The sequence below is a fragment of the Solea senegalensis genome, linkage group LG13, assembly GCF_019176455.1.
Source record: "Solea senegalensis isolate Sse05_10M linkage group LG13, IFAPA_SoseM_1, whole genome shotgun sequence".
In the NCBI taxonomy this organism is placed as follows: domain Eukaryota; kingdom Metazoa; phylum Chordata; class Actinopteri; order Pleuronectiformes; family Soleidae; genus Solea; species Solea senegalensis.
Genome location: NC_058033.1, coordinates 22,222,910 through 22,248,997, shown reverse-complemented (window position 1 = coordinate 22,248,997; position 26,088 = coordinate 22,222,910). Strand labels below are relative to the sequence as shown.

The window sequence follows — 26,088 nt, the reverse complement described above, 5'->3', positions numbered from 1 at the left end:
ATGTTTTTATTTTATTATTTTGGAGTGAAACTGAACTCTGAACTCTTCGTTTGCCAAATCAAAGCGACCACTTTTAATGTTCACCTTCTTTAATATCACAATAAATACTGTACAGGTTTGAAGTGAAGAATAAAGTGGAATTTCCCACATGCTGACAGAAGAAACAATGTCCTTCCCTCAGCGAATCATTTGTATTTTGTCCAGGGAATTTCATAATAATGACTTGTATTTACTGACCTTAAACAGAAGACGTGTGCCCTGACTTTGATGGGGTTTTTTTCATGTTCTGATGTCAGGCTGACAATAAATAAAACCCTCAGGATTTGCTGCATGTCTGTGTTTTGAAAGTAGTTCAGATCCTTACATTCAAAAACACCACAGCTTTTCATTAAAACCGCGAATATTCAGGTCATTTGAAGTCATTAAAGTGCCGTGTTAAAGTGAGCACTGGTGACTTAGGGGTTAAAATCAAATCCAAGATTCTACAAAAGCTGTCGGCTGCTATAAGGATTGTCGTTCAAGTATTTTAAGTTATTACATAAAGTTATTCTATTTAAATACAAGTGTTGTATACGTGGTCTGTGTCCACAGGGAGTGTTAGTGTCGTTAAACACACTGATAATTTACCTGAGTGTTCTGAGGACACAGTCACCAAAAAGACAGAAAAAGGTGCTAAATTAAAAAAAGGCACCGTATATACACTTTAATGATAAAAGAATATGAACAAACAAGTTAGAATTAGTAATGAGTGGTCATAAAAAAACAAACTGTGTCTCCACAAAGACACATTTCAGGCTGTTTTACATTAAAAGGAAGGCTTCCATCGTGTGGTCAGTGCCTCGTATCGTCCGCTAAAGGCTTCGCTGAGGTCAGCGTCACGATCGTTTCCCTCGTCTTCTGTGTGTTTTTGTTCCTACTTTGCTTCTGTGAGTCACTCAGATTTCTTTGAACCTGCAATAAAAATTGGTTTAGTTCTTAAAAACTGTTGAGTATGACAGTAGATATATTATTATTCATATTATAATAAAGAATATGTGGCGACACTGACCCTCTCCCTCTGTGAAGACGTCCACACCAGCCTTGAGCTTCCTTATAAACCAGTCTGGACAAAAACTGAAGACAAATGATCAGTGTGTCAGTTCAGATGCTGCTGCTGCTGCTACAACATCAACATCAACATCATCATCATCATCATCATGAGTCTGATGCTTCTCACCAAACAGGCCAGGATATCAGAACAGATGAGCATGTAGAAGACGTTGTTCCAGCCTGTGGGAGAAATCAGTCCAGCTAACAGAGGACCCAACGCAGCTCCTGCACAAAACACAACGTCAACTCTGGACTGACGTGTGGAATCAAACGTTTGCACATTCAAACCAGGCAAAAAGCCAAAGTGATGTTTCAAATCTAAAAGTAGACGATACTTTTGAAGCATGGAAACTATGTCAAACTATGACTCAAACTCGCATGACCCAAGGGGTCACTGAATGTCCTGTGTGGTCAGGTGGGGAAAAAAACAACTTATATAAAAGAGCAATAAAGATATTGGTCATGATTTCCATAGAACTTCAAAATCAGAGTGTTTTTCTTTTACATGGAGTGAAAAATAGTTGACAAAATCTACAAAAAATACTTCATATTAATGGAATTGCTTGAATAGGCTGTGAGACCTCTGCACTACACTCACTCTAAACACAAAGACTTGTACATGGACAAAATAGACTGAATGGTATAAATATATAAATATGCTGACAGTTTAAATCTGGATCAGATTACTTTATAAATACAAAGGAAGTAATAACATTATAAAAAAAGCTGTTTGATGCTGATCACAGCACACGGTGTCAGACCGTTCTTACCGACTGAACCGGTGCCATCAATAATGGCTGTTACGGTCGACAAAGCCCTGGAGTTTCCTCTCAGACTCTCATGTGTTCCCTGTTACAATGAATAAAAAAACTTCAGGTAAATGAAAACATTGCAGTAAACTAAAAAACAAAAAGGATGGTAACAGATGGTTGATGGTCATAGTGAGTGTTTCCCATGATGCTTCAGGTCTCACCAGGTCAGCAGACACAGCAGTGGTGATGAGGGCGTACGGTCCGTTCACCAGACCTCCGCACAACAACAGCATCCCTGTGTTAAAAAAAAGTAAAGTGGGTCCACTTCATTACCGTGGTCCACAGGATTCTGAATCATGACCCACATCCTCGATGATGTCGCTAAAATGGCCTCATTATTTGTGGCTTTTCCCCGTGTGATGTAACAAATCTGCGTTTTCTTTCTGAAGATTTGGTTTGAAGTGTGACGTCCTGATAATGAAACTGTTAAACGTTTTTCCATCTCCATATTTAAGCCCCATCTTTGAACTTCAGCTTCGTTTCTACAGTAAAACCAACCATGTCGACCTCATGAACACAAACAAAGAAGATATTTTTCTTACCAACTGTAGTAGCAAGGCTCCTCTGTCCAATGAAGTTATAGAGGAAAAGCTGTAACAGGAACAGAACATCACACACTCACAATGTTTCTGCAATAACGACTACTCAGAAAAGAGGTGAATCAGTGCCATGTAATAATAACAACAATAATAATAATAATAACTATAATACTAATAAGAACAATAGAACTGGAGCCACCAAGATGCACCACTGAAGGGCACAGGAAATCATTCCTGCCTGTGGCCATCAGACTACAACTCCCATCTGTAGATGTATTTGGTTCATTTATTAATTATCATATTGATAATGTCTATCCTGCACATGTTGTACATTTTTGTCATTCTTGTTTTAAACAAGGGTTTTGTGCTATTTTTATTTAATTTTAATATAATTTTTTTAAATTTTTAACTTATGTGCTCTTTCTGGTACTTACTGAGTCTGATATGGAGCAACTGTAACAAAACAATTTCCTTTGGGAGAATAAAAGTGTTCTGATTCTGATTCTGAATAACAATAGGAGTTGAAACTCACCATGGGGGCAGCAGTGAGCAACATGACGCAGCAGGTTGCCGCTCTTCCTCCAGTGTAGTCAGACACGAGGCCCGCTGTGATGCCTCCTGTACACACAGAACATTCATGATCACAGGAATCCTAACATCCAGGGACCATCAGACTCCGTTTGATTGACAGCAGGTTAATGACATATTTGTTATCATCGTGCTGAATCACGTTACATGCACTGAGTGTGTGCTAAAGTTTCATTTTGGCATTTGAAACCATTACAATCGTGTATATATTAATTGCTTACCCACAATCCCTCCCACATCAAACAGCGTGGACATGTCTCCTGCCTGTTTGGCTTCAAAATGTGCTGAAAATGGAAAAACACAAACTGCTCATTAATAATAATAATAAACTTCACACATGACTTTAAAACGATGAGGATAAATAAGTACAGCACATGTTTGATTGTGGTATTATTTGATTGAACATAAAAAAAAACCTTAAACACTGACCAACATTTGAAATGTAAAGTGGAAGCCAGAACAGGAAGGTGTAGCTGACCAGCTTAGCAAACAGCAGACAGAGAGAAAACTCCACCACGCCCTGTGTGACACACAACAACATCATGGCAGACACAAGTCAACCATGTACTGGAGGCGGCATTCAAGTATTAAAGTATTAAATTAAATGATCTGGACCTGGGAGACAAAATGACATCTGAGTGACAGCACTGATCGCTAATAAGAATTTAAATTGATCAGTTCTTCTGAATTTAACTTAGATGAGATGTTTACTAATGCCACATTTAACCATCACAACAGTTTATGTTATGATGGTGTAATTCCTTATGCTACCACCAGGTGCCTCCCATTAACCAAGTTGAGCTATTCTGCACCACAAACTACACATAAAAACATCTAAATGAAGAGCTTTTACTCACAGGTATACTGAGAGCCTCACAGAAGCTGATGGCCTCCGTGTGGTCCTCGACGATCGCCGGCGTCTCACTCGAGATGGAACCGTTGATGTTTGTGTTTCGGGCCGAGTTCTGCAAGAGAGGTTCTACTTCACCACTGTCTTGGTGGCTCTGATGTGCGCACACACACACACACACACACACAAATGAATGAACACATGCGCATGAGCTCCAGCAGTTAACGCAGCAGTTATAAGAATAAGGGTTTTCTGGTGTAACTCACGTGATGCTGAGGAGGAGTGCAGTTCACGTCTTCAGGTTCTGCACGAGAGAGGAAAACACACGCAATCATCAGTTAACATTACAGGTTTGGCTGAAACAAATATAAATCATTTAAATGAGAATTACAGGCCAATAATCTTGGCAGTTTTATATTTAACAAATCCACAGAGATAAATAAAACAATGTATTATTCAAAAATAAAAACAACAGCATCAATAATTTTGTCTTTTGGGCCAATATTAAAGTATAAAGTTTAAGATTAAAGTTGCTGCTTTTTTGTTCTTTCTGTCACTGCTGGCATTAAAACCCTCACTGACTGTGTGTGGCGTTTTATTATTTATATACATCAATGAAAGAATGAACACACCTTAATGACCAAACTAGCCCTCAGCCTTTAAAGTTAAAACAACAAAAATGATGTGTGCGTGTAAAGCTGAAACGTACCATTATTTTCATAATCGATTAATCGTTTCAGCTCTATGTGCGTGTGTGCGTGTGTCTGTTATGAAACTGACTCTCGACCAGGAAGAAGAAGCAGAGGATCCCCGTCGAGGCGATGATGAGCCCCGGCACGATGAACGACATCCCCCACTCCGAGGAGACAAAGACTCCCGCGATGAGCGAGCCTAAGATGTTCCCCACAGAGGTGTGGGAGTTCCACACACCCATGATGAACCCACGCCTGACGATCACGACACAAGCACACAAAAGGTACGCACGTGAGAATCAAAGGCATTGCTGTGGTTTCTACAACCATGGATCATGTGGTTTGGATTAAGCCGCCGTGTGTAACTTCGCTGCCTCTTTTTTGCTCTTCATGAACAGAAACAATGTAATACTGTTTGTATGCAGTGTCTTTCATCTGAAAACATGGCCTGACAAAGGGATTGTTGATGTGTATACACCCTAACCCTCGCCTCCGTCTGTCTGTCTTGACATAAAACTAATTACTTGGAGTGTGCAGCAGTGGAATGTCTCCTGGAGACACGAAAAACAAAACACTACTATTCTCAGAAACACAGAGAGAGTCATGTGGGGCTTTGACCTATAAGTTGACATAAGTTTGTGTCACTGATCCACACGTGATTTCTTTGTTTGTGCTAATGGTTCAAATGTTCCATGAGTGTTTGGATCTCCCAGGACAGACTAAGTCAGGTGTTGTCATGTTTGGAGGTGTTGTTTAAGAACCAGATTAACAAGTTCTTAAGTCTTTAAAGTGGAATTAAGGAAACACTTGAACATGTATCGTGTTTTTTAGTCTGTTACTGTTGCTTTATTGTCTCCTCTCGTCATGTGCAAGCAATAATGCGACAATGCACTTTATATTTTCTATAACATGTATGTGAGTATGATTGTATGTGTATGTATTTCCTCTTTATGTAACCTTTGTATTTCTGTGAGTGCTCATGTTCCTATGTTTTTGTTTCCCTGAGTGTAATTTCATTCTTATAATATCAACCTACCAAGACAACAGGCGGAAATAAATCATAAATTATAAAATAATTCTCCAAAGACACACTTTGAATCGCCGCCTGTTGCTGACACACTTAAATTAATCAAACTGGCTAACTGTCCATAAAAATAAAACAGACAGTGGGACAGTTACATACAGTATGTGTAGGTTTTCATGCATGAATCTAGTGTAAAGCAGAGTATAAGTAGCTTCTCATTTCAGTAGTTTTGGAAAATCTGGCAACTTCACCCCTGCAATATGTTTTTTATTTGGGATTGCAGTTACTTCTTAAAACACTGCCAACATGAAGGTGTGTTTTATTTAACCTGGATGGGTTTGAAGCTGTTATTATGAAGCAGATGAACCCCTTTTTAGGCTTTCACAAATATTTGTGTCCTGCTCTGAGATGAGTAAAAGATAGATTTCCTGCTGTTTTTCCAAACGTGACAAACATGCATGTGTTTGTCACTCAGCAACAAAAAAAAGTGTCTAAAACTGTACGGTCAGCACGTCTGCTAAGCATCCACTCAGCATCTACTCACTTCCCCTTTCCAAACCAGTTGCCAACACAAGCCACTACTGCCGGCCACCCGGTGGTCTGCACCAGTCCGTTCAGCACCTGCAGGAGTGAAGCACACAGAAAACAGCGGGGTTTAAATCACAGAGACAAAGCCTCACAAACATGGACAGATAAAAAGAGGATGGGGAGGAGACACAGTGAGCAGTGTTTGTTAACATTCTCTCACCAAGCCTTTATAAGCCCACACTCATGTCTGCAGTCATGTGATGCAGCTGAGTCATGTGATAATATGTGAGAAAGGGCCTACTAAGCCACCGTGAGATCTCTACATTTGCAAAGCGAGTGGATGATAAATGAGTTGTGTACTGACCCACAGAGCTCACAGTGATCACACCTGTATTCAGGGAAAAGAGTCGTGGATCAATGAATGCAACAGGTGGTTTTTGACATCACATCACATTCTGTGAAACACGGGGGAATTTTCTGCTTATTTCTGACATTTCAGAGACTAAGTGAGTAAACAGGAAAATGGTCATTAGCTTTATATTTAGTTACAACACAGGGGAAAAAACGTGTTTCTTCTCATTCCCATCATGAAATAACAGAAGCAGTGCACTCAGTGAGGATCTCAGGATCTCAGTGAGTGCGTTTTCTACGAGTCAGGACATAAAAGTCAAACAAAACTCCTCTGACAATGTCAGCATTCAAACTATACTAAACCATACAATGGACCTTTGTTCACTTCCTGTAGAGTTGAGTAACCTTGCTTGTGTGTGTTGATATGGTTTAACATTTAATGAAGTGAAAGCAACCAACACCTCATCTCATTTCAGTGTTTCCCTATTATAATACGGATAAGATTTGGTTGTTACATTACGCACATTAACAATAATAGGATGTGTAAACCTGAAGTCATTCCTACGCTGAGGCTCTTTCTGACATGCGAAACTCACACTCCCGACTATTCATGACCAACCAGATAGATACTTTATTGATCCTGAGGGAAATTCAACCAGGGTACAAGAATAATACATGAAGGACTGCACGTTTACCTGGATGACGGCGTAGTAACCTAAAGAGTGAATATTCCAGTAGAACCCAAGGCCAAACAGAGCTGTGAACAATCCACTCAGCAGCATCCCAACACTCAGGTAGTACCGCAGAGGGAGCCGCTCTCCAAATATCCCACTGTGAATGCATGAACGACTGTTCAAATTGACGCCACACAAAAATCAGAACACTAGAAAAATGAACCTCAGCACATACAGACCTGAAGAACATGCCGACGGCATAGGCAACCAGGAAACAATTATCCAAGATCCCAAACAGTGTGTGATAGTTGTCTTGGTCTAGAGACAAAACACAGATAAAATATATTAGTTTTCTCCAGTTTGCCGAGCAGCAACACTGAAAACTCAACTGTGCTATAAAATAAAGCCCTCGTCTGCAGTGATGGGAGAGTCTGGCCCTGAATTAAGAGCCACAATGATCATCAATAGCAATGTGGACACAGAAGGTGATATATTGGATTTGGGACTTTTCTTTTAGAGCTATTAATAAATACAAAATGGGTCACAGTATAGGGGTGTGAGCCTCAGTTTACAAACTTATTTAAAGCTTGAGACGTTGTGTGTCATGTACACGTGTCTAAATGGGGCTGATAGTATTTCAGTCTAATCCAATGTAGGCATGGAATTGAGTGGTTTTAAGGTAATAATATAAATGAACAACTATTTCCATCTTCAGGTCTATTTAAGCAGGTGAAATCTCACAGCAACTATGTTTGCTACCAATACATGCTTTCACAAAGCATATTTTATCACTGTCAATCCTCCAGGACCTGTCCACGCTCTCTGCTCATCAGAATATCAGGTATCAGGTACTGGTCTTACCAAAAGGAGCCCAATCACACCAGGTAGCATTGTTGGTTATGTTAAGGTCCACGGGTCGAATGACTGTGGAGCAGTTTCTGTGCAGCTCACTCTGAGTATCAGAGGAAAAAAACATTGAATAAGAACATGTGCTACAATATTCATAATTTACTACCAATATTTTGGGCATCTTAAGACATTATGAAGAGCTTTTAATATCAGAAATATGAAAGATCATCTTCAGTTATCCATGACAAGCACATTCATTTCCCTCCTGTGTATTCCGTTCTGTTTAAAACTCCAACTAAAGCAAAGCCTCGCTCACCTTGACAATGCTGATAGGTTTCCGCGACAGATGGTAGGCTGTGTAGAAGAGGAACGTGAGTAAGAGGATGAAACTGCGATACCTGCAGAAATAAGAGTGGAATGAAGATGTGACGGCAAAAGTCGTATCACGTGAGTATGAATTTATAGTAGCATTAATAACAGTTGTAGCGCTTCTAACTCATAACAAGAAAACAATAAACTTCATAATGAACTTCCTGATGACGCGACACAAGCCTCAGGCTTCTCTGACTCTTCTGTTGTTTCACTCTTCAGTGTTTTTGAGTTTTTTTTTGTTTTTTTTCACACAGTCTTAAGACATGTCATGACACTGTGAGAAAGACTTTCAATTAACACGAACCACTCACTGATCTAAAGTACACGAGTACATTAAGTTTCCCTCGGGTATTTTGCAACAGAGTGCTGGAATTCAACCGACTACAGGAGAAACAACAAGTGTAAAGGTCCACGTGTCAAATGTAATCGGTTTGGGTTTGGATTGGACAACCATGTTTGTCAAATGTGTACACCTGTCGTTAACGCATAATCAACTCAGTATCTTTGAAATCAGACTATAGGCAGACTAAATAAATCAATCTGAAGCCATTCAGTTTAATGAAGCTTCACATGCATAATAACACAAACTACATGTATGTACATATTGACATAATCACTTTGAAGGATACATATTGTCCTACTTGCAAGTCAGAGGAAACTAAATAGAAATGATGAATTAGGATGATTGATAAAGCCTTGAGCAATTGTTGTATATTTTAAGTTCCTGTTATCAATTCACAGGAGATTTAAAATATGTGATTGTATATGAAAAGTATCTCTGCATCTGACATTTGTTGTTTTTGTTACAATGGTTAGACAATGGTAAGATAAAATATACATATTTTTCTACATATTCAGAATATTATATTACAGGCTAAAATGATTATTATTAAAAATAAAGTAGCTGAAGTGGCAGCAAATTCCTTAAATTCTGAACTTATTGATTTCCTTAAGATCAACTGTTTTGTTGAATTTTTAGAGAAAGCTCTAACAATTACATGTTTTTTTAAATGAGATTTGTCAAAACTGAGTCCATCTGTGCAACCAAGATAAAAATAAATAATAACGAGTTTAATGATAGATACTGAGAAATAACAGGATGAATGAGTGCCTGAAAGCCCATTAGAAATGCACAGAATGGCTGTTTGTTTATCGACGTGGACGAGCTTAAACATTTACAGCACAGAGATAACAGACTTGTTAAGGTAAAGACTGTTTGTGGGGATGAATCGTCGACGGTGGAAACTTACCAACCATCTCGAGAGAACGAGGTGATGAGTCGAATGCCGGGAGCCAGGGGAGATTTCATTTTTGAGTATAAAAATAAATAAAAGAACAAACTTTCAACAAAAACAACAACTACCACAGTTTGGTCCCAGACATTGTCCACGAAGAGCACAGTTCAAGTCGAACTGGAGAATAAAAGCGACCGTTTGTTATTACGAACTGATTTAGCAGTTAAGAGTAAAGGTTACGTAATGAATGCTAGGTGCTAAAAAAATAAATCAACAGCGGTTTAGCTTCGCGTTGAAAGCTAAAGTCCGTGAACTCTCGCCGGGTCTCCATCGTGTTCCGCTGGGTTTATATGCACCAAGGTGGGGAGTCAGCCTGCCTCCGCATCCGAAAAAGAGGCGTCTGTTATGAATAGACAATAATAATTATTATTATTAGAAAAAAATGTGATTATTCCTGTCGATTTTTTCCAGACGGAGCGTCCCGGTTAGCCACGTGACCTCCCCACGAAGTGACGACAAACCGGATACAGCTGGAACGTGGAAAGCGCTGGATACTCGCACTGACAGATAATAAACACTAGTGGTCAGTCACGGTACTGCAGCCCCCCCAAAAAGATGTCAAATAAATTATGTATTTGTATGTATATACAATTTGTTTGTATACAACAGGTGGATTGCATTTCCAGTTATTCTGTGTTATTTTATTACTTTTTATTTATTTATCTGTTTTAACTATTTATTTATTTATTCTGACTTTGAATAACTCGCCATTTCAATGCACAGAGAAACGTGTTTTCTTACTGTACATATGACACTAAACTCTTTGCATCTTGAATCTTGAAAGGACCACCTTGTAAAAAAAGATTTCCCTGTAAGTTACATACAGAAGATATATATTGGCAAATACAGACAAAATTCAACCACAGCACACCAACTGTTAACAATCAATAAAAATAGAAAGAGAATAATTTATTAAAAAAAATAATCAATGGCAAATACCTATACATTAAATTTCTGAGACTACCCTATCAATCAACTTCCTTAAATATTAATAAATTACAGCTACATCTGTGAGAGGTTGTGTTTATTATGCAAAAATAGCAGTACCAGCACACACGCTGATGTTAAGGAGATATAATGTACACTGTTTGCCATTTTGGCTTCACTTAAGTTTTAAGGTTTGATTCCAGTGAATTCATCGGTGTGAGATTTTAGTTTACAAAATATACTCAATGCTGTTGATGTAAGTTGAACACTTCCAACAAACAGATCACAGTGAAATCAATGCTCTACACACACACAGGTCCAGTTTGATTACTAGTACTGTATTTACCAAAACGTTGCTTCATACACAGACTTAACAAACAGCAAAGAGACCAAGTTTCTTCAGGAGGATTTTCCACTGCACTTCACAAACTTCCTTTACCGTAAATCCACACTCAGTATTGTTGACTGTAATGCCTGGGCATACGCTGTGGAAGAGAAAAATGTGACTGAATCATTTTCTCTTTGTGTGTATACAGTAAACAGTGAGGCAGGTGACAGTGTGTGACGATCGTACCTTTGGGATTGTTGTGGAAGACACAGTTGTTAGCACACGTGTCGGGGTGGGAGTCCCAGAAAGTGGACGCACAGCAGCAAAGAGGGGGAAGGTCCAGTTTCTCCTGAGAGAGTCTCTCTTTCATCTGAGCTCTCAGAGCCTCAACAAACCTGCAGACAGTTTCAATCAACCGGTTTATGTGATCATATTGACTTTTACAAACAAGACAAGAGAGGTCACAAGAAATAATGTCATCACACACCGCCCACAAGCAAAGTCTACATGGAAGGTGGCCAAAATTATGAGATGGTCTTGGTCCAGTTTTCAGCTAAAACCAAACATTCATTTACCTCGAAGATACTTTTCGTTTCTCCTTTTTTCTCCACTGCAGATTCACAGCTCTCTCCTCCTCCTCGAGCCTCAGTCGTTCCAGAATCAGCAGCTCCCTTTCCTCCAGCATCTGTTGGGCCTCTGCGAGCTGATGAGCTCTCTCCATCTTTCTCTCTTCCTCCAGACGAATCTGTTCTTTCTCTGCTTTGATTCTGCAGCGAAAAAGGAAAAACACATTTGAGAAGAGACTGTTATACTGTATGTAACTGTATCTGTATTCGTATGCAAGTGCATAGCATCAGGCCATATTTTTCAAATAGTCACCAATGTTGTAGTTAAAAATGTAAATATTGTTCTTATTGCTACAATAGACAGTTGCTCGTACTCAAGAGTTTCTATTTAAAATCATTTTGAACATGCACATAAATGAGGGGAAGTGATACAGGAGAAAATGCTGCAGTCTCATCACCTTGCCGTTCTCTTAAGGTGCTTCCTGTGCTGATTATTCTCCTTCACTTGTTCCCTCTCGTTGTCCATGAACTGACGGCGCTGCATCAGGAACTGAGACTGACGCTGCAGTGACAAGAGTGCTGTGACATCCGCTTTGACAGATTGTGTATGAGAAAAGCCAAAGGTAGAAAATGCTTGTCTGATCTGATGCATACCTGTTTTTTCACTTCCTCTTGGTCATTCAGAGGCCACAGGACGTGTGTTTCTCTGAGGCTGGATTTAAAACCAGAATCAGGCTGTGATTTATCAGAATGCAACATCACATGTCCTCTAACCTGAAACATGCACACAGAGAGCAGAACAGAGTCAGCAGCCATCAACCAGTTCTGAGTGATGACCAGCTTGAATTAGTATGAATGAACAAAGGTACCAACAAGCTCTGTACTTTGTCCATGTAAATGTTGAAGTGCTGGATGGCACTCAAGGGTTTTATTAACATTCATATTTACATTTTTGGTTTCTTCTCTTGAATAAGAAGTGAAGATGTTGGCAGTAAGTGCTAGAGAATGCATACGGGATTGTTTGCATTCATGACATAGCATCCATGGATGGATCATATTATGATTACAACCATGGATGATGGTCAGACCTGAGAAATACACTCATTGTGCTACTACAGTTTTCAATCCCTTTTAAAAACCTAATGATGCAACCACCTGAATTCTGAAGTTTAATATTCTATAACTTGGAAATCATCTTATTAAGGTTAAAGACATCTCATTATTTTTACACACAGGTATTAGGAGTTAGTGAATCACAAGGTTAGAGGGAAGTGGAAATATTTTTCAAATAAATATCAATGACCATGTACATTTCCATTCTGTCATCATTTACAAATCATACTGTAAACACAGGCTTAATTGAACTTGCCCCATTTCACACTTGGGTGCACTCAGTATCTTAAACTTGGAATTATGACGTGACGTGATTCAATTTAAGCATAACCGTCGATCCGCTCTTTTAAGATCAGGTAACGGTAATTACCATTCTCTTCCAAACCATGTTCATTAACTGCTTGCATTTCAAACATAGGTGCATAGATGTTAGATTACCTTTGATGCCAAAGAGAAAGTTTGAATCTCATCAGGAGGAAAATGTTGAAACGGCACATTTTGTATAATTTCACTGTTCTAATTTCTGTTATGAAATGAAAACAATAAGCATTAGTCTTGGCTGATACAGCCATATGTCTATATGTCATGCATCATCTTCAATGGGTTTATCAACCAACATGGCAGAGGGTGAACAATAACGACAGGTTGCTGGCTGGTACCTGACCTTCTGCTGAACAAGAGGACATTCATGTTGACTGGCGAAGAAACAATCATCATCTTCTTCTTCCCCTGCCTCTCCCTCACCCTCTTCCACTTCCTGCTCGGCTCTCACCACGTGATACTCAGCTTTCTGTTGGGTGCAGAGGAAAATCATTATAATTAATGTGCAAGAACAGGAAATACTAAAAGAGGAACGACTTTGAGACACTCACATGTCTGGTTGGAGACGTGCTCCATTTTCCCCCAGGAAGGTCTGACATTGTATCCTCATGCGGGCTCATCTGACACGCAGCCAGCCGGAGTCTAACCTGCCTCATGTCCTCACGAGACGACTGGAAAATCATGGAAATAAATAATCACCTCCGGATGTCACGTTATTTTATCACTCACACAGGGGAAACTATGAGTTCATTCGTACTGTCATAAACAACACATGCTGAGAAAAATACAAAGGGTTAACAGATCTAAATCAATGTGTCAAGGTCCACAGGCAACCTTTGATCCAGCACAGAAAAACAACAGGATGAGATTATACCAGATATGTTGAATATATCTGATATTGCCACCTGATCTTCAGCTATTGCAATAATTATAAACAACATTCAGAGTAACATCTCTTAACTTTGATTATAAATAAGTGCTAACTAATCTTAGCTTTATGAAACCATGGGTATATTCATCTGCTTTAACAGCTTCCACTTTCAGACTTTGTGCATTAGTTTTGAATCTTGCTGCAAGGACTTGAAGTCATTCACACACCAAAGCACTGGTGACAATCGGTGATAAGGACTGGTTGACAGCGAGTGTTCCAAGTTCATCCCAGAGGTACTGGATGAGGATGAGTGAGGTCAGGACTTTATGTTGACAAGTCAAGTTCTTTCACATCAAACTGGCCTCAAGGACCTGACTTTGTGCACAGGGTCACCGTCATGATGACAAGTAAAACAGGACATTCCCCTAACCGTACCATCCAAATAAATTAAACTATACTTAACCCTCTCACCTCCTGACAGCCCTGCTCCATCACCCTCTGTTGTGCAGCACCTCCCGCCGATATGACCTTGATCCCAGGCATCACATGCTGGATCCTGACAGGTTTGACTGAGACAAACAGTTTAAAAATGACGATTAAAACATGCAGGATCAACAACAAATGGCAAACCAAATGTTTAATTACTTTTATGTCTGGTGGGTTGTTTTTTTTTACCAGTGGTAAAGTTTGAAGCTTGAGGTTGATGTCGCTGCTTGAAGACTTGGGAGTGCTGTGCCACACGGTGGCGCACTTCATCCTGAAATCGTCGAAGGTTCTCTTCAGTCACCCTCCTCCTCTCTGCCTGCACCTCCTCAGTTATCAAAGCAAGAGCCTAGACCATCCCATATTGGCACTTATTAATCAAATAAATATCGACTTTGAGATGTAATAAAAACACAAATTTCCTTAAGTTCTGACCAGGTTGTGTTCAGGACATCTATGACTACTGTCATACAGTTAATCAGACAGTTTTATTGTACAGTTTTAGAGAAATTTCAAGGTAAAAGTCCCATATTCGCATATTTCAATCTAAAATTATACATTTTGAGATGTAATAACTCAATTCTCCATAAGTTCTGGACAAGGCTGACTAGGTTGTGTTCAAGACATCTATGACTACTAGCATACTGTTAATCAGACATTTTTACTGTGCAGTTTTAGAGAAATTTCAAGTTTAAAGGCACGTTTTAATGGAAAAATGATCAACTTTCCTCTTATTTACAGATTGTTGAATGCTTGACATCTGATACAGATTCAAATCCCTGTACAGCGCCTAGCAACAACACACTAGCTGTGGTCAGTGGCGTAAAGTTGCACTTACAAATGGATGCTCCATGAAGTCTGGTCCGCCCTCCACCCAGGCTCCCACCGCGGCCACCGCCGGGTTTCTCTCAGCCAGCACCTTGTTAGTTGTGGAGGTCCGCTGCTTGTTTCTCTGACTGACTGCAGCTATGTTTCTGCCGTTGGTCGCGGCTTTATTCCGTTTAGCACTCATAGCTAGCGTTGCTAACCAGGCGCACGTAAAGTGCTTCTTTACGACGTAAAGCTCAAATATCTAAACGGTTCTGTCGCGCACTATTTTTGAACTTGTTTGAATGAGAATGAGCAGAAATTAAAGTAATATTCACGCTGTCAATTGTTCAGATTATACAGAGGACATTAACCCCGGTATCAACAGGTCTGTTTGAGTTTCGCTCTCTTCTTCTTGTTTGAGATTCTAAAGTTTCCCCAACAACTCATCGACTCATTACTGCCCTCATCAGGACAGGAGGAGACAGTGTGTAAAATAATAATACTAACTAATAATACATTTTATTTGTTGGTGCCTTTATGACACTCAAGGTCACCTTACATACAAATGCACACATAAAAAATATAATAAAATATAATAATAAAAGACAATAAAACTGAACAGTGCTGTGTGGTCGAGTATATTTTTTGATAACAGCTGAGTTTTTAGTTTGGATTTGAAGTGTGGGAGGGAGGGAGGGAGGGAATTCCAGAGTCCATGGTGACAAGACAGTCAGGAGGGACAGTGAGGTGGATGGAGGAGGAGGATCAGAGGGTGCAGGCAGGAGTGGAAATGTGGAGAAGGTCTGAAAGGTATGGAGGTGCAAGGCTTTGAAAGGAAGGAGCAGTATTTTGTAAAAAAATGACTCACAATCAGTTCTGAAGGGGCTGTATGAGTGAAATGCATACAGAGCTTTTAAAGCAGGTGTTGCAATCCAAATTTAAAATATATATTTCAGAGTTGTCTTGTCTCCCTTCCCCACAGACTTGAGGTTTCTTATGTACAGCTCCTTTTAAACAGTGACAATCAAACAATGCTCAGCACAGCTGATGGGTGTTAAATGAAGCTTCAGAATTTGGATTCACTCTTTCAGATAAGAGTGATGAACACTGATCACGCCTTCAGTTTAGTGTTGATTCAAAATGTTAATGATGTCTCTGCAACTGTCAGTATTCAACAATGTGTTTTGACAGTTTGTGAATAGAACATAGGAGGTGAATCAGGATTAATTAAAAGCAACGTGTTTGATCTGCTGGTGAAGACTGTCAAAACTTAGATTTATCACAAGGGAACCAAGAGTATCGGTGCTGAATTTAAAAAACGATCCACTGACAGCTCACCTTGAACCTAATTAGTGCAAAAACTGAAAAACACTAATGGCTCGAAATATCAAAACACCATCTAGTATTCAGGAACCAGAGAGCTGTAACATTCATTTGTTCATTATCTCCCAGTTTATCCTCCACATGAGGTTTCGCCAATCCCAATTCTCAATGCATTCATAAATGTGTACATTACTCACAGCTAATACAATACATGTCTATTATAATTCTCCTTCATTTTCATACTAACGGGACCCATTATCGATGGAGGGACAAAACAATAAAATAAATAAACCATTAAGGCTTTGTTTACTTAATTTCTTTATTTTAAAAAAATGACAGTATTTTATGAGAGAAAAACATAAGTTACCTGCACCACTCAGTGTGCAACATGGCCATTCTCAGATATAGAGATTACTCTGAATGTCTGTGGTCTTGACAAACTTGCGGAGGACGTCTGTACTCAGAGACGAGTCCAACTGAGGAGAGGAAGAAATACAAAAGAGAGTATAATTAACAAAACTGTATTCATGTTAGGTGAAAAATAACATGCTTAGGGTTATTTCAGCTAGAAAGGCTGAACAAAATACAAGAAAGTAATAGGATTGATATGAATTTCGATTAAAACACAGCATATATCTGATAAAAAAACATCAAATCATGGCAGGAATAGAGGTGGGTCCTGGGTCCTGAAAGTTACCAAATCCTTGTCCAGAACTTATGGAGAATTTAGTTACTGATTTTATGTTTCCAAATCTTGGCTAAGTGCAATTCTCCTGGATTGAACACTTTGATACTCTCACAAAAAATGTGTTCTTTTTATAATAAAGCTTTATAATAAAAAGTATTACATTTTTATATCTTGAGACCTTTAAAACTGGAGGTCATTCCATAAAAATATAGGGTCATCACTTTGTCTAGAAGAGTTTCTCTGTGTAGTAAAATAGAAGGCGTTGAACAAATAAAAACAAGGACATGGAGAAACACCTCAGGAACCAGCAGCAGCTCATCAAACCTATGAGCTGCCAAAACCTGCAGTAACAACATCTGGTGTGCAGGTGTTTGTCATTGCGGCCATCATTCATTTTAAATATCCGTGAAATGAGGGAAACATCTGCTTTTTTCACAGATATAAAGAGAGAAAAGCAGCTCACCTGTATGGACTTCCTAAGTTTGGTAAGTGCAGGCTTGTAGGTCTCCATAGAGACAGAGTCAGGGCCGATGACATCACTGTAACACTGGTAAACAACAGTGGCGATGCCGTGGACTTGGCAGTGGTTCAGGACTGATGAAACAGCACAAAGTAAAAGAATGCAAGGTTAATATGACAACTGCATAATGGGGAAACACGGAGATACAAAGACTATAAAGGTCAGCCTGACATGAGTCCTCAAGTGCTTTCCACTGGTTTCTTTAGACTGTCAATGCTTTTAAAAGCATTGGGACTAAAAATGGCCAAATCTGGATGTGAGACTGTGTTCTTAGTGAGTGGACCGGAGCCCAGTGGAGCTACATTTCATTTAGTTGGCAGACACGTTGTTCCAAAGCCACTCGCAGTTCTTCCCCACATACACACATGAGGAGTCAGGGCGGATTTGAGATTCAGTTTATTCTTCAAGGACACTCCCAAGGAAACAGTGGAGAATCAAACCTGACTTAAGCTGGATTTATCGTCACAACAAAGAGACTAATACTATCATAAAACTGCAGCACTTTGCTGCATTAATTCATAGTGGATTCGACGATAAGCCCTGCAGTGTAAGACGTTTTCAAAATGAGTGTGACTGCAAAGACATTCTTTCAACTTGATTCACTATCAGAATCCTCCTTAGGTAATAGAAACTTGGAACAGGAAGCAACAAAATGGTATCTAAGACATCGACAAGGCCCAGGAATACAATGTCACCTTCAAAATTAAGCCTTTAATAAACGGTTTTTAAAAATGTTATCATAGCCCTCATCTCAGACCTTCATAATCCAGATTATGTCAGGTCCTGGTTACGCTCGTTATTACACATTATCAGCGTTAATTGCTGACTGTCATTGAACATAACGTGGACATTTGAGTATCTTTAAATTTCAACACACAAGAAAAATTAACATAAAGGAAAATGTTTTGGGGGGTTTTTTAACAGGGATTTATTGTGGATTTAAATGTGTGTCTCATCTGCTGAGCTCTAATCTGAGGAGGCAACGCTTCACTAATCATGCAGCACAGTATGCGTTTACAGTGTCTGTGGTGTCTACAGTCAGTGTGAATTTGAGACACCTGAATTTGTAAAAAAAACAATGACAGCACCTGCAGCTGGAAGGCCAGTGATTATGTTTGGTTGCTCCAGTGACGGGCTGACAGGCTGTCCACGGAACGCATCAGTGTGGAGAGAGCGCAGGAAGGGGGCAGAGCTGGTGCACGGATAGTTTGCCGTCTTATAATCAGCCACAGAGCTATCTGACAAAACTGTCACATTCAGCTCTCTGTGCTGAAGACAGTCAAACACCTACAGGAGAAACGACAGACGAACACAACATCACCTTCACCATATCAATCACATATGTCTGACCCTGTCTGCATGCTTTTAGGCACTGAGATTCAGTTAAATATCCAATATCCTAGCAATGATTAATCCATTATTATTCAATTAATAACCAACTTAATCAGTTTGAGTGTTGTTTTTGAATTATTATCTGGTTTGCTTGCTCCATATAACAAAGAAATCATTAAAACTGATACAATTTGGTTTGTGGACAAAATAAAACATCAATTCAGGATTTTAGGAGTTTTTTTTAAATAAAACATACTCCATTAATAGTGAATCTATGCACTATGAAAATAAAAGTTATAGAGCTGCAAATAACAATATTTTCATATCAGTTAATCAGTCAATTATTTCCTCGATTAATTAATCAAGTAATCGATTGGTCCATAAAATGTCAGAAAAAGTTAAAAAGTTAAAAAAGTTGATCAGTGTTTGTCAAACCTGAAAATACGATGTTTTCAAATGTCTTGTTTTTGGCCGCAAACCAAAATGATTCAGTTTTTAATGATTTCATTGTTTTATGGAGCAAAGAAATGAAGAAAATATTCACATTTAAGAAACTAAATCACAGAAACTAAAACTAAACGCTTCAAACTGATTAATAATCGATTAATCAAGTAAGTGTTTCAGCTTTAAATAGTTATTTACAGCCTGATCGATGGAGCATTACCACCTGACACCATCAGTTGTAGCTGAAGTGATTCGTCTTATGTAACTTTGTGGTCCTGTTCATACGTATGTGAGCAACAATACACTATGGACACCAATTATGGAATTCTGCGTAGGATATATTCATCTACACACATTGCTGTGCTTAAAGATCTGCAGATGAGACAAAATAACAAAGTCCTTTAATCACAACACTAAATGAACAGAGCATACCTTTTCTGTCCACTGAAAAAGTTGGTCTTCTGCAACGTAGCAAATCACCTGGCATATCAAAACCTTTAAAGGAAGGAATGCAAGAGACATTTTATTCAACAGAATTCAACACACTATGTGTGTGTGTGTAAAAATCAGAGACAGGAAATACTGACAGATGACAACTCAAAGGAGAAATCCACACACACTGCAATGATTTCACAAAGTCACTTAGAGTTTAAGTGATGTTTGGTTTTTCTCTCCAGAGCATGACAATCATTCTGGCCGTATGTGGTATTTACATTTGGTGAAGTGCGAAGCCCAAAGCAGACATCTGGAGTTAAAGCACACAAAAGGCAATCTGGTGATGAGCCAACAAGGGGATTCTAAACACTAATTCGACTTAATTAACCAACTGGTGCGGCTTGGTTACATTAAACAGACAAATACCACACGAGAGGGGCCTCCAGTTATTTATTTCATTGTTCATTCAGGACCATAATATTATATTTGGATAAATAAATTAGCGGATTGCTCTGTGTAGTCTGCTCATAATCCTTAAAATGAAATGGTCCAGTGTATGAGATTTAGTGACATCTAATGGTGAGACGACAGACTGCAGACGAGGAAGCTCAACCTGCCTTACACAGGACACTTTGGTGGTCTTTTATTTCCAGTTCTTCTCTGTTTGAGAGAACAGGCTGGTTTGTCCACTCAAACATCTGTAGAAACATTGTGACACAGGCCATCAGCCAAAGCCCTCACCCTAAAGTACATATTAAAAAGTATTAACAGGCCTATAAGGCTACAAAATCCAAACTATTTTGATTCTACAGGGCAAAATCTTTACAGTTGGCAAATGTTAAGCATTTTTACTTGGCTTAGAATCAGAAAAATGGTTATCAAAATAATTGGCAATTAATTTCCTTTTAAAAAAAAACAAAAACTGACATGAATAAACTGACCACTGCAGTTTTATTTTTAATCATACAATTATCTTAGTGTATCTGCTGATTCCATGCCATTCCTTTCCCCTTGTGTTCATTTCCACCTCTCTGTGATCCAATAAAGGCAAACAAATGTGTCCATATGAGTGTAAGTAAATCAGCCATGAGTACTCTGCAGATTAATGCCTGGCTGTTATAGTATCTGTTGTGCACAGATGCTTTACAAGGTGTGAAAGCCTTCTCCTCCAGCTCATTAAATGTCTGCAGCCATCTGAACAAAGCCAGAGGAGAGGACAAATGTGTGATAAATCTGAAGCTTGCCCAGCAGCACACTGCTACCACACGGCTGCTGACTGTGTGTATCTTGATTAAACCATGTGCACTATACCACACACACACACAAACACACACCTGTGCACACATGACACTGGTTGGTTAAACGATGGGCTCTGCAACAGCTCATTAATCCCTTGTGTCATGGCCTATTTTCTAACTGTTACAGCTGAAGTGGGGATTGTGTTTTATTCTTAATATACTTTACAGTGCAATGGCACCGTCTTACAATAGTTACCATGAGACTGTTTTTGTTTTATTGTTTATTTCTAGCATGTTCTCCCCCTGTGTGCATGGGTTTTCTCCGGCTTCCTCCCACAGTCCAAAAAGATGCAATATGGAGATTAGGTAAATTGGACACTCTGGATTGAATGGTTGTTTGTCTCTATATGTGTCCCTGTGATGGACTGGCTAACTGTCCAGGGTGTAACCGGCCTATTGCTCTGTGTGAGCTGAGATTGGCACAGCACCCCCGCGACCCTCCTGTGGAGGATAAAGTGGTGGAACATGGACGGATGGATGTTGATTTCCATTATTGGTTTGAATTTTTACATTTCTCCAAATGTATTCAGGCATTTCCTTTAATCTGCTGCACATCTGTGGCAAAACAAATAGCTGGGCACAGCCATTGTTATTTTCTCTCAAAATACAATCTATCAGCAGCAGATACATTCACCCCAGTGATTACTGTGTGAACAACAGCCTGGTGCTTTGTGTGTGAATAATGAGCTCGTGAACACAGTCTGAAGTGATGTTATCAGCTATTATGCTCAGTATGCCACTCACAGATGGGGTTTCCTTGTGTCTGTGGAAAACACATGCAGACTCCTCGCTGGTTGGACCAGGTACAGCACGGCTCCTCTCATTCCACAGTGATGCATGCCCCACTGCTTCCCAGTTTGAAGAGGCGAGAGCGTACACTGACAGAAACCCTGGACAAGACAAATCCTCTCAGCAGTCGGCAACAAATATGTCTTTTGTCTTTGCTTCATTTATCTGCTGGACACCATACAATACTTTTTGTAATAACACAACCTGAACACAGAACTACATTTAAATTAGCCCTTTTCTCACTGGACAAAGAGTAGAAAAATGTAACAAATGAATGAATAGATTAGCTGATTAACCGAATATTCAACGTCAACACATTTGAGACTTGATGCGATTTCTGTAAAGCCAAACTGCTGAACATTCTATCTTTTGTTATCTGTATATTATGGTACATTGAAAACATGTAGGATTTAGGCTGCATTACATTATAGTGGTGGGCACAAGTTAACTGGCAAAGCAATTGCCACAAATAACATTTACAGGAAGCCCATACTATGAATTATTAACGGCTTGCATAAAACAACTTTACAAAAGTATTGTCACACTATAGTAACTACACTAATTTGCTTTCTTTTAATCATTAACTGCAACTAATGATCAACGAATCTAACTTTTGTTTTACTGTCTCATGAAATCAGGCTGTGTTACTCTTGAGTCGAGACATGCTCACTTAACTCCTATAAGTGCGGTCCTACTCCTCCAATTTACCCTAGACCATTCAGCTCTAAGGAGACATTAAAGTTTCATTTGATCTGTAATAATATCTAGTGTGCTTTTAGAAGGACTCCAAGTAGACGGGTAACATTAGCTACAGGAGCCACTTACTGGCAGCATTGTGTCCCACAGCGAGGATGAAGTCTGAACACTGCAACTTGTTTCCAGACTGGAGCAGTTCAGTGACTTCAGAGCTCCAGTGCAGATGAACCTCCCTGATAAACAGAGGTGTGGAATAGATAAGGAGGGACAGTTACAAAAAAGTTTTCTGTCCTGTCCATAAGTATACATATGGGTTACAAAACAGTAAAGAAATATGAGGGAGGAAAAAACAATGACAATGACTCCATCCTATGGTAAGTAAGAAACACTGAACAATTCAACAAATATAAAGATGCTCATTCAGTGTGGCCATTCGTATTCACCAGACCAACAAAGTGTGAAAAAGGGCTCCCCAACACCATCTCAGATCAATTATAAATAACCAACCTACCACATCTTTATGCTGCTTCTTGATAAGACCTAATCATGATAGTACTTAGAATTGTGTTATTACAGCATTGCAGCACCTGTAATGTAATGTATTGTATTTTATTGTATTGGTATGTTCAGTATCTGGTGAGTTATGAATCTGAATTGTTTCTTCGGTGAGGATAATTGTAATGAACGGTATTTTCTATGTGATGTAGCCTGTGTCACTGCCTCTGTGATGACAACGCGCTTCAGGAGCTGCGGCTCACAAAGTGAAACTGAGCCTGAAGTACGACAACATTAACACTGCTAATAAATACACTTCTGTCACTTAATATTTAAGTCATGTGTTGACTGGCCGCTACGTGAGGACAGACAAATATGATCAGTCACGTGTTTATTTTCACTGTAAGAGACTGATTTATAGACACATGGCTAGCTAGCTAGCTAACGCTATTTACCTCTTTTCCTCCAGCTCTCTGCGGATTTGTTCGTCCTCTTCGTTTTCATCCTGGTCCTCCTCATCATCATCCACAGCCCGGGAAAACTCAGACAAAACTTCACCGAAAAACGTGGCCATAATCAGTTTAGTTTTAGCGACAAAAGCGAAAGTTTGGTCCGATGACGATGATTGAGAGAAGCAACCATGACACACTTCCGCCGGAAGCAACACTATTTCAGAATAAAAGCCGCAATTCAACCCTGGAATACGTCAGAATAAATTTAAAGGATGGATGGAAGGAAGGAAGGAAGGAAGGAATCCAGAGAAATATTTTGTTAGGATTTTATACTAAACAGTTTGAAATATACTATAAATTATAAATATAAATAAATAAATACCCCTTGAATTGATTCGCTGTGACTGCTGAAGCCTTTAAATTTGTGGTAAACATGGAATACATCTTCTCCTTTAGTACAAGGACGATGGTTTTCTCCTTCATCACTTTCACCTGGATTCTGTGAGCACATGACATTCAGCGATCAATACCTGATGCATTAAAACAGACACAATATTCATATTGCGGTGAACAGCTCAAGTCCAAAAATAATAATAAAAACCAGTGTGTTCTCAGTGTCCCTGTGGGAAGCTTAAAGAGCTCAAGGCTGCATGCATGAGTACAACCTGTCAAACATATTTCTGCCTGAGCTCTTCTTAAATCAATGAATGATTTAAGGCTTTCGCTGGGATTCACATTGTGTGCATTGTGTTTTAGGAGTCGCAGAGGCTTAAATTGATTACTGTAGAACTGCTTGATCTGCTATTTTTAGCTCTGGGGTCGGTCAGAAAAGTTGACATATACCATGTGACATGAACAATACTGGTAATACATAATTAACATAAGTGAAACAAAGCAGGAAAACACACTCTCTGGCAGATTGTATCCAGCGGGAAACACGAGCCAAGTCATGTTTGGGCAAATTGGCTTCAAGTTGACTGCAGAGCATCCATCCACTCCATTGTGTTGTGTAATCCATTTCCCTGTAAGTTGTGCCCGGGGAGATGAGGGACAAACAAAAATGCGATGACATCAGCACGGCCATAAACATACTTCATTGTCACCAAGAAAAATGCCCGGTGATGGGAAGAGAAATAGGATTGTGGGGTAAAAGCCTGCAGTGGAATAGAAAGCGAGCTCTTATTACCAGTGCAGTAATGTAGTGGGAGGCCATAAAGCAAACAACAACAAAGGTTTCCTGTCACAAAATGGAGAAACATGCTGGGAGGAAACTCCAGGCTGTTGTTAATATAATAACTGATGGTGGAAAAAAGGGCAAAACCAACAAGGAATGGATGTCAACAGCTGGACAAAATGGGAATGCCATCACAGCAAAGACATTCAAAGGGAACAGGAGCAGACTGTTGAACTGTGTTTATCTTTATTTTGTCTCAACAGCAGCATTTTGTCTGAGGATAATGAAAGTCACACTGCCCATCTGTCTGTCTGTCTGTCTGTCTGTCCTACATCATGAATAACATGATCCATCAACGGTACAATGAGCAAAAGGCAGCATCTTGTTCCAGCCAAGGTTAACGAAAACCAACAAAGTCACCAAAACTAAAAAACTTCTTCGGTAACTGAAATAAAAATAAAAAAGACAATTAACTGAAACTAAAATTGTCGTGAAAATGTGCAAAATCTTTTTGGGTTCATATGAAGTGTTGCATTGTTATTTATTTGGTAACTGAATTAATCTTTTTATACAAATTTAAGTCGGCTGGATTAGGTCAGAAATGAATCTAGCATAACATTTAACCACTAAAACTATCTTTTCTGTTCAGGAATGCATGTAAATAACTATAATTTGACATCTTAATCAAGAAATAATAATGTGCTTTACTATTTTTTTCTGTAAATTTGAACAATAATAATTACATTTTAGCATTAAAAATATCATTTCCCCTTAAAGAGCTTTTGATATATACCAATGCTGTTTTTCTTGATTTGTAGTTTGAGCAGATAGATGTACACCTACATCTATCTGTGAAGCCGTTTAATCAGCCCACCTACAAACACTCACATTAAGCCAGGGGGACAATTTAAAATGTGCACTCTGTGTCAGCCGCATGACGAAAGATTGTGGGAGGAAAGTGGATTGCCTGGAGGAATCCTACACAGACACACGGCCAACATGCAAACCCCACACAGGGAGAGGAGCAGTTGCTTAGGAACAGCATTGTTCCTCGACTGTGGGTGTGATCACTTGTGAACAAGGTGTGGGTTTTATTCATATGAGCTCATGTGTAAATGGAACCAGGACTCATGCTCATAGGTGCCTTGGGGTGGGAGAAGGTGAAGTGCGGATGATGAGCCATCCACCAGCTGAGGCCACGATCAATACACAGCCAGTGAGCGATGGATACGTATGGAAATGTTGTCATGGAACAATGTAATTGTGATACACACCTGGACTTTGGTGCAAATATAAAACAAAAGACTTGAGATTTGTGACGTGAAGGTTAAAACTTGAGACTTAAAGGTTAAGTCACTCC

General features: G+C 39.3%; 3 protein-coding genes across 3 annotated transcripts; all 3 read right to left on the bottom strand.

Annotated features, from left to right (window-relative positions):
* Nucleotides 1–688: 688 nt before the first annotated feature.
* Nucleotides 689–10,140, bottom strand: slc37a2 (solute carrier family 37 member 2). The gene is made up of 18 exons (XM_044042026.1): nt 9,619–10,140; nt 8,313–8,394; nt 8,009–8,099; nt 7,387–7,465; nt 7,169–7,304; nt 6,139–6,215; nt 4,659–4,825; nt 4,145–4,182; nt 3,886–4,032; nt 3,458–3,548; nt 3,250–3,312; nt 2,973–3,058; nt 2,444–2,492; nt 2,063–2,136; nt 1,860–1,938; nt 1,217–1,314; nt 1,049–1,113; nt 689–951 (listed from the first exon to the last, which is right to left on the bottom strand). The coding sequence occupies exons 1-18, from the start codon at nt 9,675–9,677 to the stop codon at nt 936–938; spliced, it is 1,497 nt and encodes a 498-aa protein (XP_043897961.1). The 5' UTR covers nt 9,678–10,140; the 3' UTR covers nt 689–935.
* A 405-nt stretch (nt 10,141–10,545) lies between these two features.
* On the bottom strand, nt 10,546–15,512 carry ccdc15 (coiled-coil domain containing 15). The gene is made up of 10 exons (XM_044042027.1): nt 15,111–15,512; nt 14,465–14,621; nt 14,261–14,358; nt 13,470–13,589; nt 13,262–13,387; nt 12,139–12,258; nt 11,943–12,046; nt 11,494–11,685; nt 11,165–11,313; nt 10,546–11,075 (listed from the first exon to the last, which is right to left on the bottom strand). Exons 1-10 carry the CDS (start codon nt 15,282–15,284, stop codon nt 11,026–11,028), a joined length of 1,290 nt encoding a protein of 429 aa, XP_043897962.1. The 5' UTR covers nt 15,285–15,512; the 3' UTR covers nt 10,546–11,025.
* A 1,193-nt stretch (nt 15,513–16,705) lies between these two features.
* On the bottom strand, nt 16,706–23,774 carry psmg1 (proteasome (prosome, macropain) assembly chaperone 1). Its single transcript, XM_044043089.1, has 7 exons — nt 23,558–23,774; nt 22,737–22,840; nt 21,867–22,012; nt 19,822–19,884; nt 18,702–18,900; nt 17,557–17,687; nt 16,706–16,881 (listed from the first exon to the last, which is right to left on the bottom strand). Exons 1-7 carry the CDS (start codon nt 23,674–23,676, stop codon nt 16,804–16,806), a joined length of 840 nt encoding a protein of 279 aa, XP_043899024.1. The 5' UTR covers nt 23,677–23,774; the 3' UTR covers nt 16,706–16,803.
* Between the last annotated feature and the right edge of the window lie 2,314 nt (nt 23,775–26,088).

Excerpts from the sequence above, each read along its gene's own strand:
- slc37a2 (XM_044042026.1), bottom strand. The coding sequence starts at position 9,677 with ATGAAATCTCCCCTGGCTCCCGGCATTCGACTCATCACCTCGTTCTCT. Across the intron at positions 3,549-3,885 it reads GTGAGGCTCTCAGTATACCT|GGCGTGGTGGAGTTTTCTCT; the intron begins GTGAGTAAAAGC and ends TGTGTCACACAG. Across the intron at positions 3,313-3,457 it reads ACTTTACATTTCAAATGTTG|CACATTTTGAAGCCAAACAG; the intron begins GTCAGTGTTTAA and ends TTCCATTTTCAG.
- psmg1 (XM_044043089.1), bottom strand. The coding sequence starts at position 23,676 with ATGGCCACGTTTTTCGGTGAAGTTTTGTCTGAGTTTTCCCGGGCTGTG. Across the intron at positions 19,885-21,866 it reads GACACAAGGAAACCCCATCT|GTTTTGATATGCCAGGTGAT; the intron begins GTGAGTGGCATA and ends CTTCCTTTAAAG. Across the intron at positions 18,901-19,821 it reads TTTTTCAGTGGACAGAAAAG|GTGTTTGACTGTCTTCAGCA; the intron begins GTATGCTCTGTT and ends TTTCTCCTGTAG.
- ccdc15 (XM_044042027.1), bottom strand. The coding sequence starts at position 15,284 with ATGAGTGCTAAACGGAATAAAGCCGCGACCAACGGCAGAAACATAGCT. Across the intron at positions 12,259-13,261 it reads GTCCTCTTGTTCAGCAGAAG|GTTAGAGGACATGTGATGTT; the intron begins GTCAGGTACCAG and ends TGCATGTTTCAG. Across the intron at positions 11,686-11,942 it reads CACCTTAAGAGAACGGCAAG|AATCAAAGCAGAGAAAGAAC; the intron begins GTGATGAGACTG and ends TTTTCGCTGCAG.